At 45.9% G+C, this 12,405-nt stretch overlaps 1 protein-coding gene across 7 annotated transcripts in view; it reads left to right on the top strand.

Annotated features, from left to right (window-relative positions):
* Window positions 1–12,405, top strand: part of LOC114594534 (uncharacterized) — a 47,680-nt gene that overhangs the window by 24,390 nt on the left and 10,885 nt on the right. For 6 of the 7 annotated variants that reach the window (XM_077925656.1, XM_077925654.1, XM_077925655.1 and 3 more), the window contains 11 exons: window positions 867–960; window positions 2,627–2,743; window positions 3,357–3,619; window positions 4,109–4,232; window positions 5,393–5,620; window positions 5,901–6,056; window positions 6,446–6,663; window positions 7,757–7,934; window positions 8,229–8,375; window positions 9,296–9,703; window positions 10,136–10,255. In XM_077925656.1, the coding sequence (XP_077781782.1) occupies window positions 867–960; window positions 2,627–2,743; window positions 3,357–3,619; window positions 4,109–4,232; window positions 5,393–5,620; window positions 5,901–6,056; window positions 6,446–6,663; window positions 7,757–7,934; window positions 8,229–8,375; window positions 9,296–9,703; window positions 10,136–10,255 (2,053 nt within the window). The remainder of the gene's footprint in view (window positions 1–866; window positions 961–2,626; window positions 2,744–3,356; window positions 3,620–4,108; window positions 4,233–5,392; window positions 5,621–5,900; window positions 6,057–6,445; window positions 6,664–7,756; window positions 7,935–8,228; window positions 8,376–9,295; window positions 9,704–10,135; window positions 10,256–12,405) is intronic. The other variant, XM_077925657.1, reaches the window with a different exon arrangement.

Here is a 12,405-nt window from a genome sequence, read left to right as displayed (position 1 = left end):
AACAAAACGCTCAGTTCAGCATTCCAGTCAGTCATGCCCCCTTCCATTCAAGTTTTCCTGGTTTTCTATCACTCTCTTCGGTTGTCAGCATTCCATGGCCACTGAGCATGCTGAATCCTCGTTTGGCTGGGTATATATATATATATATTTGTACTTCTGTAAACCTCGTGGTTCTCCTGAGCCTGCTGGTACTTCCCCATTGAGCATGGATGCTTTAGTTACATTAGGACCTGCACTCAGAGAATTGAGTTCACTATTGGTTATAGAATGCAAACTGCCTTCACTTCAGATAACAAAGAGTCTTAAAGACTCCCACATTTATTATAGCAGAAGCTGTCATAACAAATTTGTCAGAGTGGAATTCAATGTTGCACTATTATGAACATTCCATCTGCGCAAGCATTTCTGGAGGAGACGATCCCTCCCTCTCCTAAAGGGCTGTCACATGGAAGATGAAGCAAGTTTGTTTTCTCCTTCTCTGGAGGGTAGGATTTGAACCAATGGCTTCAACTAACAAGGAAGAGTCCAACTAAAAATCAGAAAGAACTTTCTGGCAGTAAGAGCAGTTCAACAGTGGAACAGACTACTCAGGAGGTGGTGGGCCCTCCTTCCTTGCAGGTTTTTAAGCTTAGGTGAATCCTACCCAGTATTTAAAGTGCAAAAAATATCCACAAGAGAGTAATATGGCTACACTTCTGAAAAGCCATTAAAATGTGTTGTGTTTTAGGGTGATCTCGGTATGTATAAATGCTTGCACTCTCTCTCTCTCTCTTTCTGTGGTGTTTCGCACATGTGTACTTGATGTGGCAGTTATCAAGCAATGGATTGGAATATATGGCCTCACCTTAATTTTCTGTCTTCTCCAGGAGGAGGAAGAAGCTTCTCTGGCATTCAAATGCCTTGAAGGACCTGCCCCAGCAGGAGGCACACCTTCAGGACTTCTGCCAGGTCGCTGATAGGGTAATGTCTCTCTGCAAGCTTCACCAAATCCCCAAGTCTTTGTCATTCTGCAGCCCACATAGATTCCCTTACTGTGGTAGTAATTCTGGCTTCCCTTGGGCTGCTGGTAGGCTGCCACTTGGCTGAAGAACAGGCCTAGTCTACAAGCATAGCTGAATGAGGTGGTTATCAGAAATCAAAAGCAAAATGTTGACAATTTTATTTTTAAACCTTGAGTTAATGAAGAGGAATCTTGTGTTTCAAATACCCAAGTATTTAAGCAGGTTTGTAGAGTTAAAGTGTGTTTCAATTAGGACTGTTGTGGGTGGTAAGAAGAAGGGAGGCCTGAGAGAGGCCTGTTCACCAGGGATGCTCCCAATTCCTGCCAGCCTAGGGTTGCCACCTTTGTTTTGGCAAAATACATGACAGAGTGGGGAGGGGCAGTTGGGGTGTGTGTGATTCCCACTCCCCCATGCTGAAGTGACTTCAAAGCAATCCATTATAATCTATTGCAGCCTGACAGGATGGCCCCTCTGGAATTTGACTCACGCACATTTGTAAACCTGTCTGTGCTTGGCTACCCAGAGATTAAATACATGACCTTTCACACACCCTTTCAAGCGCATGCATTTGGAGAGGATCCCTAACTTGGCAGAGAGAGACAGGGAGAGAAGAGACCTGAAATACAGGACAAAACTGTATCAGTACAGGATGTAGCATCTTACATTGAAATATAGGACAATCCTGTATTATACAGGACAGGTGACAACCCCTAGCCCAGCCTGACAAAGGTATTTTCTGGGTCCCATAAAAGATTTCGTTTATTTTTTGCATTTCTATCCCATCTTGTTCTCCAAGGAATTCAAGATGGTATTCATAGTTCTCCCTCCCCTCATTTAATCCCCACAGCAACACTTTGAAGTAGATTAGGCTGAGAGGCAGTGACTGGCCCAAGATCACCCTGTGAGCTTCTTGCCTGAGTGGGGATTTGAACTCTGGTCTCCCAGGTCCTAGAGAGTGACCTACAACCACTACACCACACTGGATCTGTTAATACCTCCCCAACAGGGACAATGGCTTCTACTCTTAGAGTATATCTGAGGAGGAAACTGAACAAGTGGGGACCATGGCTCAGTGATGGAGTGCATGCTTTTCATTCTGATGATCCTAGGCTCAGTCCCCAGCATCTCCAGTTAAAAGGCTTTCTGGTAAAGGGGCTAGAAAACACACACACATACCTCAGACCCTGTAATTCAGCTGCCTATCACTAGATGAAACTGGAGTAGATGGTCCAGCAGTCTGACATGGCTTCAATCAGATTCATATATTTGAATTTTATTTATACCCAAAAAAAAAAAAAAGTATCCTGCTTTTCCCCTTCAAAAAGTCAGTGCAACTCGCAATGTTTTAAAAAGGCATAAAAATAGCAACCCATCATTAAAACATAATTACCAGGTTAAAAGCAGCACCCAGGGGCCAAAACTAATCACCAATAAATCAAAGCATGAAGTAATGAACAGAATCAAAAACTTGTTAAAGAGAACTGCTTTCAATTACTGTCCGAACACATACAGAGAGGATGATAAGTGAACATCCTGGGGCAAAGAGTTCCTCATATGCAGAACCACCACAGTGGGAGCCCTTTTATTCATATGTCTTAATGGCATGTGTGTGCTGTACATCTTAGGAGCTACACAAGTGGAGTCCTCAGATGGAAGATGCCCTTGAGGACCTGGAGGATCTCTGGGAGGAACTGAGAAGGCGGCACCAAGAGAATGGCGTGGCCCTGAGGGAGATTGATACAGTGAGTAGTGGCTGCCACTGGAAAGGGTGTCTCACCTTTCCCTTTTGGAAACATGGTGTGCCAGTTTTTCACATCCTGTGATCTCGTGGCACTGCGTGTTTCTCCACCCTTGCTGGCAACAACCAAATGATGCAGCGTGGAGGCAAATGAAATCTACGCCATCGTCAGATGAGACGAATTATGCTAGACATTAATAAAAGGTTTTGGGGTGGAAGGGGGTGAGACAGCTGCCGTCCTTGGCAGCTGCTCTATGTTGTGGGTAACATGTAGTCTCAGCCTCACTCAAAAGACCCTAGCAATTCTAATATTTGTAGCTCTATCCCTGACAGAGGTCACATTTCCTGTTCAGTTGGATTGTTTGCCTGTCATCCATGCACTGAAAAGTTTAGCCGTAGGGAACAGATTATTTGTGGTGTAGTGTTCCGTTTTCTCCCACAGTTAGACATTTGAACCTTGGGATTAGGATACACACTCTTATTTATTTAAGAAAGTTGTTTGCCATCTTTCAGGGCGAAGGCCTTCTCTTGCAGAGGACAGTGCGCAATCACTTTCTTGTCATATTCAGGCTGGGGGGGGGGGCTGCCTTGCTCATGCCACTCCTTTCTGTTTGCAGGCTCTGCGGTTGGTTGGGGAGGTAGAAGAGGCTGAGTGCTGGCTAGAAACTGTGCTAGGCTTGCTCTCTGAGCCAGAAGCAACAGCAGCAAAGAACCTTGATGACCTCCATGGGGACCTAGAGAAGGTTGGCACCCTGGAGAACCAAGTGGAGGCGTGGCATATTAAGCTTCAAGCCCTGCAGGAGGAAATGAAAATGGAATCCTCCTCGGAACACACAGCAGCTGCAATGATTCATAGAAAGATGGAACGAGTGAAGGAAAAGTGAGTTCTTGGGAACAAAAGAGTGTTCTCTGTATGGAGGTGGTGTAGGAAGGAGACTTGGCTTCTGAAAAGCTGGAGAAGGAGAAGAGGTTACTTCACGGTGGAAGAATGGTTTCAAAGGAATAGATGCAGGCAACCAAGGAGGAGGAGAGAGCCAGGGTTGTTGTTTTTTAAGTTTCCCTTGTCTTAGGAGCATAGGAAGCTGCTTTCTGCTGAGTCAGACCATTGGTCCATCTAGCCCAGTATTGTCCTCACACTATATAAGCAGCAGTTCTCCGGGATTTCAGACAAAGGTGCTGGGGATTGAACCTAGGTTCCTCTGCATGCAGAGCAGATGTTCTACCACTGAGCTGTAGCCCGTGTCGTTCTAGACCTATCTCATCTCCATCAGCTTTGTCTGTCCAAATTGAAGTTGCGTATGTTTAGGCAGCAGGTAGCATTGCTCTCGTGAAATATGCTTTCAGGAAGATGTCATGGTTTCCTTCCCAGGTTCGCCTGTGTGCAGGAGGCTCTCCAGCGCCGAACATCAGACTTGAAAGATGCCCTGGTTTTAACCGAGTTCTTGCAGAATGTGCATATGGAAGAAATGCTGAGTCACAGGAACCAAGTACAGGTGAGAAGCAGAGAAGATGTGGACCAGGGAAGGGAAGAACGAGGTGATGTGCAGAGGTGTGGTCTGAGTCAGACCATTGGTCTGCCCAGCTCACTACTGACCATGCTGACTGGCAGCAACTCTCTAGGGTTTCAGATAGGGAGTCTCTCCCAGCCTGCAGGTGCAAGGGATTGAACCTGGGACCTTTTATTTGGAAAGGAGATGCTCTGCCACAGAACTACAACACTTCCCCAGAAGGGTCAGAGTTCAAAAATAACAAGCAAGGGGTTTCTCTCTTTATGTTTAGTTTGAACAATGAGGGAGCATGGCGCTGAAGGGACACACATCTCCATAAAAGTCCCTTGTGCTGCATTGTATCTAAGTGGTCAGATTAGTGACACAGGAACAGTTTGCGTGACTCCCCTGTTTGGGTTCATGTGATTTCAGTATGGTATGCCATCCAAATTACTGTGGATGGTAATGGCCCTGTACAGCTGAGTTCTGTCACCATTCTAGCTCTGGTCACATTTAGTCATGAAACCCCTAACTATAATGCCACAAACTGCAACTCTTGACACTGTTGGTGAATTGGCTACTGCTGCTTATTGAGGCCTGATCTTACTGATATCCACTGGCAAGTATCTGGGCCTTCAAGCGAGGTGGCAGAAGTTAGCTTCCCATCTAAACATACTCAGGACTTAAGATCAGTGTTAGAAATTTAAGACACTTTTATTTCAATTTGTTTTTAGTTTATAAACCTAGTTTCATCGCTGCCAGTTTTTAATACATAACATTTTTTACATTTGCTGGTATTGGGTCTTCATTAGTTTGAAATGTTGGTTATATCACATGTTCTTTGTTGCTGCTTTTAGAAATTGGGTGTTGGCTCTGAGTTATATTATTAGTAGATTGCATGGTTTTATTTATTATTTTGATGTACATTGTGGTAGATACAATTAGTAGCAGAACAAAGATTTAACCAAATCTATTATCATCATTATTAATATTATTAATATTAATATTGAGTGGCTTTAGTCAAGCCTCTCTCTTGAAGTTTCACTTTCCTTCTCTGTAAAGTAGGAATCATGGCAATTTGCTCAGTTAATTCTTCTGTGAGAGAATTAACAGGTGGCCTGTCGAAATTGGTACCCAATATTATTCATGTACTTGTTTTGCTTTAGGCAGTGCCGAACCAGCTAGGCTCCCAAGAGCCTCTGCAGCTTCTCATAGCTCAGGGTGCTCAACAGCTGAGCAATGAGGACATGAACAGGTCACTGGAGGAACTGCAAGAAGCAGTGGACATGCTGAACAGTGTTGTGAAGGAGCGCGAGCGGGCCATGGAGGCAGTGACCAAGACAGAGAATCTGAAGTGCTTTGTGCAGGCCTTGTCAAGTGGGGAGGAAACTAAGGTAAGAGAGGGTTAAGAGGGGCTGCATGCTAAAAAAAAAATCCCTCTTCCCTAGTGGTTAGAGGTGGAAAGCCTGGACCACTCCACCCTTCAGTGTTGGTTATTGCATTTGGGCAAGAAGCTACAAAATCTATCTTCTTGTTTCATAGAGGTGGACTGACCACCTATTAAATGCTACCAGCACTACTCTGTTGCAGTTCCAACTTTGGTTTGGTTGTCCAAGCAGCCTGTAGCACAGAGAACTGTTTCTCAGTGTCGCCTTTCTTTTTTCAATTTTTCAGCTGGCCTGGGTCACCTCACGGATCAAGACAATGAGGAACAGAGCAGAAACACTGGCTCAGGACATAATGCAGGCAGAGAGAAGCTTTGCCACAGTGAAGAGTGAGGCAGATCTTCTGGAGCTGCAGGGGCTCACGGAAAGGCAGAAAGAGATAGAGGTGAGATCAAAAGGTTATTTGAGGGCTTGTAACAAGCATCCCATATAACCAGTGTTTGCTCATGGTAATGTTTGAGAAGTGCTAAATCAGGCATTACGCAAACCTTGGAAGTCTGTTCTTCCACCCAGCACCATTGTAAATTGCAGGTTGAGATTGTTATTCAGGTTCAGGTTTGACCATCGGTTTTGAGCTCTCACTTTTTTAAATGGGTCAGCATAGATCTGATGTTTGATGATACTGCCCTGTTGTTTGTTTGGCTTCCTAAAGCCAGTTGGGAGTCTCATGCTTGTTTTTAGATTGGGCAAGCATTTACTATTGGGAAGGAGCCAGGAGTTCCCCATTTGAAAGCCCTATTGCTAGCCTGAATCCTGCGGTCTTGTATTTCATAGAGTGAAATGTCTAGCCTGGAAGGGGACATGGAGAAACTACAGAGAGCCTTCATTGAGCTGGAAGATTGCTGTCTGATTGAAATGCCAAATGAGTCCAGAAGAATCAGTGAAACATTGGAGGCTTGGAAAGATCTGCAAAAGCTGGTGTCGGGAAATGCAGTTCATGGACAGCAAGCCGCTCATTTGCGACAATTCTTCAGAGCTTATTTAGCCATTATGTAAGTCAGTAGACCTTAGTGGACTCTTCCTGTCCGTTGAAAGTTTGTTTTGCAATGTCTGACTCACCCATTTGTGATATTAAGCCCTCATCTGGAAGCACCCCTTGTTTTCAATTGCGCTTGGGGACTACCCATCTTATCTACTTTGAAGTCAGTCCAGCAAGCTTGAGTCTCAGCATCAATTCTAACTCCCGTTCACACACCTGGATGGGGTGGAGGTGGGGCAGGGTGGAAGTGAGGTTTGGGACCTTGCAGGGGTACCTGTGCAACCAGGTGGTTGCTCCCGCTGGTGCACCTGTGAAGGGCTGAGCTTGCTGCTGTCTCAGCCCAGCACCATCCAGGCAAGCGGCAGCAATGCCTGCACTGAAATGGCAGCTCCAGCCCACCAAATATGCTCTTACTGAGATTGGATGCAACTTCAGTGTAGCACGTCACAACTTATCTTGCATTTATTTTGGTGCAGTTACACATGCCCTGGATGTTGTGATTTAGCTGCAGATTTCCTGAGTATTTACTCCTCTTTGCTCACACATTTGCCAAGACTGGTGATTTGCTTGTGAGAGGTAACACCAACTTTTCCATGGAAAGGCTTAGTGTGTAGATTGTTTTGCCACAATGGAAGCAGCCCTTAGTGCAGGCATCCCCAAACTCGGCCTTCCAGATCTTTTGGGACTACAATTCCCATCAACCCTGACCACTGGTCCTGTTAGCTAGGGATGATGGGAGTTGTAGTCCCAAAACATCTGGAGGGCCGAGTTTGGGGGTGCCTGCCTTAGTGGTTAACAAAGAGAGAGAACAACTATTTTTACTGGGACACATCTTTTTAATACGGCTTTAAAAGGCCTGGGGAAATGGTATGTATCTTAACTGTATGCAACTACTTGAAAGACAAAGCTGTCTAGAGGCTGAGACAACTTGATGCAGAATAGGTTTTTATTGGGATTCTTCCAGGTTTCTCTATCAATTGGTAAGTGCCCTGATCTGTAGCTTTGTTGGAAGGGTAGAGGATAAATTGAGCTGCAGTTTTGTGAGGTGTTAAGACACATTTTTTCTGGCCATATTCATAGTTGCTCCTCCTTCCTTGACTCTCCAGCTCCTGGACAGAGGATACTCGGGCACAGATATTCTCTGAGACTATGAGTACCCACGGTGTCTCAGAGGCTCAGTGGGAAGACCTGGAAAGGAACATGGAGACTAAGTTCAAGGAGTTTGAGGAGCTGGCAGCAGTTGGATGGAAACTGGTAGCTGAGGAGCACAGCTTGAGTGAGACAGTAAGTGTGGCAGGCCATGATACGCAAGCTTCCTACATGCCTGCAGCATCCTTTGGGGAACAACCTCCCATCCCACCTCACTTCCCTTTTCTTTCTTTGCCGTCACTGCTTTCGAAAGGGAGGAGGCGAAGCATCTCATCAGGTGGGTGGGAGCTAGACAGTTGTCCCAATTGTTTGTCATCCTGAGGGATGGCCCTGACAGAGAGCTGTACCTAGAAGAGAAAAGAGAGGAATTCACCATGCGGCCTTTTTTCCTCCTTTCATTTCTTTCTCAGTTTTGTTCTGTCTTTTTAGATAAAGGAGCGAATGGAGGAGCTGCAAAGCATGCTGGGATGGGTGATGGTGCGCTGGAGAGCACAGAGTTCCCAGAAGGACCCTGGCAGTAAGAGTGATGGCAGGGAGACTCAGAATGGCACGCTGAACATGACCGAGCACTGCCAAGTTAGTATGCAGCCCCTGAGTGGCAATACTAGAGCTAAACTTGAAAAATAGCTTGGCCTGCACTGTGTATTTATTGTGGAATAGCTATGCTTTGTTCACTCAGTTTTTATGGGGCATCTGCACAAAGTTATAAACAAAACACCCCCCTTTCATGTTTTCTCTTTTTAGCTTCCTTCCTCTACCACCCCCACCCCAGGCTTAGAAATCTGTCTTATTTTAAACTTGGTGGAATACCTACACAATTTCCCCATGTGTATATTATCTATGCAGGGACGCGGGTGGCGCTGTGGGTAAAACCTCAGTGCCTAGGACTTGCCGATCGTATGGTCGGTGGTTCGAATCCCCGCGGCGGGGTGAGCTCCCGTCGTTTGGTCCCAGCTCCTGCCCACCTAGCAGTTCGAAAGCACTCTTAAGTGCAAGTAGATAAATAGGGACTGCTTTATAGCGGGAAGGTAAACGGCGTTTCCGTGTGCTGCGCTGGTGCTGGCTTGCCAGCTGCAGCTTCGTCACGCTGGCCACGTGACCCGGAAGTGTCTTCGGACGGCGCCGGCTCACGGCCTCTAGAGCGAGATGAGCACGCAACCCTAGAGTCGGACACGACTGGCCCGTACGGGCAGGGGTACCTTTACCTTTACCTATATTATCTATCTTGTTGCTATTCTGCCTCATAAAGACCTGTATATTTTTTTGCATAAATTTTTATTTGCCTTTCTATAACATACCAAGCAATACATTTTGACAGAATCTCTGGCTGCTGTTCACACACACACACACACACACACAGACGTGAGTAGAGGAAATTTTAAGCTTCATGTATTGGTCTTTAGGTAGGGGAGATGCCATTTTGACAGGAAATCCTAGAATTAACGAAGGAGCTATCGCTGCAATTCCATTCTTCATTGTATTACCTTACTCCACAGATTAAAGTAGTTCCTGAATCAGGTGTGGGTGAAGCAAATGGTATCCTAAACTCCAGTGTTTCTGAGAGGCCTCCACTCACCCTCAGCTCCCTCCAAAATGGTTCAGCAGCACAGCAAGAGAGCAAATCGGTCTCCACTGCAGTACTGTCTACCCTGGATGTTCTTCCAGGGCACAGGCAGAGTCTGGAAGAATTGGAAAACCACTTGCCCTTTGAGATGGACGTCCCGAAGGAGACTCTGATCCTGGAACCCTTGGAGACCCCTGTGCTGCTGGTGCCCCAGCCAGGCCCTGGCAGTCTGGGTGGCACAGTGAACTTGATACTGAGCATTGGGAAGAAAGCAGGGAGAGAGGCCACAGGAAGCCAGGTTGGAGCAGCAACATCAATGGGACCAGAAACCTTGCACAAGGTAAGTTGCCCTTTGCTTTAGGCGTGACATTGATAGAGCTGTTTGCTATCTCCAGGACATCAAATGAGTGCCCCTGTGGCAAAGGGAGGCAGTGTTTTCATGATGCAAAGTATTGCCAAGTGTCCAGGCAGGACAGAAGTGGGGTGTCAAGTGAGGGAGTGCCAAGCTTAAAGGCTAAGGCTTGCAAGTGGAGAACTTCTAACTTCCCTGTGAGCATTAAGGTGTTAACGGACACTCTGAATCAGGGAGACTAGCAGCTCTGTTGCTTTTTTACTTCTCGTTTAAGCCACTGCCAGGCATGCAGTTCTAGAGCTTCCTCTTCATGGGTCAGGCACTGATTTTGCCCTTTTCTTCCTGGCTTTTGCAGGTCATCCTTGCTATTCCTTCACTTTTATTTTTTATTTTTTGTCTCTCTCTTTCCTAAAAATCCAGCTCTCTGAAACTAAATCCTCAGCCTGTAAAGCTTTCTGGAAACGTTGCCAGGGGCTTTTAGGAAGTACTTTGGGTAGTTTAAAGAGAAAGAAAAGGCCACCCCGCCAGCATGCAGAAGAGGTAACATGGAGCAGTGGGGGAGAGAGAATGGACGATGAAGCATGTCAGACTGAGAGTGGTTGCATGGTGCAAGGAAACCTTGACTAACCCATCCAATAGCTTCCTTCAAAAGGCAGCTCCTAAATTAGGAGAGGGAAACGCTCCAGATGTGACTTGGCTATCGTCCTTGACCATTGGTCTGACTAGCCGGCTTGGGACTTAGCAAGTTGGAGTCTCAACAGCTTTGTTCCCTTCTCCTAGGATATCACTTAAATGGCATCTCCAAAATGTTAAGAGCTCACACAGATGCTGTGTCTCTCCTTTCCAAGGCTATGGTGAATAGGCTAGATATGTATTCTGTGCTTGCACCTGTACTCCTGAGGAGATGCCCCCTTAGGAGAAACACCTTCAAATATTTTGTGACTTCTCCTGGTTAAAGCACAGGGTTGCCATGTGCAGCACAAAATGTGGATTCTGTACCTTTTAAGAGAATTTCAGCTGGCACAACTTGGTCATGTCATATTATTGCCAGGAATCCCCCCTTCTGGGATATTTTTAGAGGCACAAGACCATCCAAACAGACAAACCAGAGCTTAAATTTGCAGCCAGCACAGTGGAATATGGAGATGTCTTCCTCAGCACAATAATTCATATCCCACAGCAGAAGAGCTACCGGATTTGCTAGAGGAAACAGGAAATGAGCCTGAAGTGCACTGCCTCTTGATACGGGCTGAAGGCAGGCCAAACTAGTTTGCTGTGAGGAAATGACCCACATGACAAGACACACTCACTTTAGGTTGTCCCATGAACAAGAATTCAGAGTCTTGAGGTGATTTGGGGATGAGATGAACTGAGGGTTACGCGAGAAGTGGAATACACCTATTTGCTAGCAAGCAAGTCTTCGTAATCACTCACACATTAGCAATTGTGATTAAAAGGGCATGGCAAGAAGATAATTAGGGATTGAAGCAGATGGGTAGCTGCTACAATTGAAAGGCTGAGGCATGCTGTCCAAAACTAGTTTCTGGCGAGGTGCCTGAGCATAGAAGCTACAGTAGCTCCAACAACTTGTGAACTGGAGAGGAGGATTTCAGGACTGCAAAGTGTATTCAATTAGAAAGTCAGCTGCCAGTCATGAAGGGGAAGGAACACCAGCCTCTATGGTGTACAGTAATAATTCCTGAATTAAACTTCTAGACATCTCCTGCAGCTGTTGCAGGAAGGGGATTCCTGTTACTGAGAGCTGATTCATGTGCACAGAATACCCCTGGTACATCAAGGAGCTCATACAAACTTAAAGCCTTATACTTTATAGAGCCAGATCTTATAGGGGCCTTATACAATCAGATCACTAATCTTTCTATTTCAGGATTGTCTGCTCTGAAAGGCAATGGCTATTCCAGATTTCAGACTGGAGTTTTCTCAGATTTTTCTGAAGAGGCTGCAAAAGGAACCCAGAATCTTCTACATGCATTCTGCAAGCATGTGTTCTGTGTATTGGCTGAGTCCCTGCCTAAGGGTTTATTTAAGCCCAGTTCTCTTCCTGTTGTGATAGCTTTCTATGTAGAGGAAGGGTTTCTTTGTTTCTTTGTTTTTTACAAGGAACATGCAATCTGCACCACATGCAATCTGAAACCATACAATGTAAGATTCTTCATGCACATTTCATTTGGCCCTGAGCTGGCCTCAACTGTAGCACAGCCCATAGCTGCTATCATGGTACCCCCCCCCCCCCAATCATGCTGGGCTCTTCAGTTTCTACTGCAATATTTCATAATGAGTTCTGTAGCCTCTTTTCAGGCTGCATCATCTATCGTGAAGTAGAGTGGGGTGCATCTAGCAACCTTGCAAGTTGGCAGTGTGCCCCTTCTGGAAAGCCCAGCAGAGTTGGGTTGTCTCCAGTAGTAAGCTTGGAACCATGGTAAGCCAGAAGTTTTGTTGCCACTCCCTAGGATTGAACTAAAGTGATCCTAACATCCTGGAACCTGTTGTGGACAGTCTACCTTCGTGTCTGCTACGATTAATGAACATGCATGCATGTATACTCGCTGAGTTGAAAGGAGCATGTGCTAGTGCATGTCAGTTTGCTGCTGTGGCATCCAAAATAGGTAGGTTGAGGCTCCAGTGACCTTGTGCAATTTGAAGAGTGCTCCTCATTGGGTCTTCCCTCT

Source organism: Podarcis muralis, chromosome 3, assembly GCF_964188315.1.
Source record: "Podarcis muralis chromosome 3, rPodMur119.hap1.1, whole genome shotgun sequence".
Taxonomy (NCBI): Eukaryota; Metazoa; Chordata; class Lepidosauria; order Squamata; family Lacertidae; genus Podarcis; species Podarcis muralis.
This window is presented reverse-complemented; position numbering and strand designations above follow the sequence as displayed.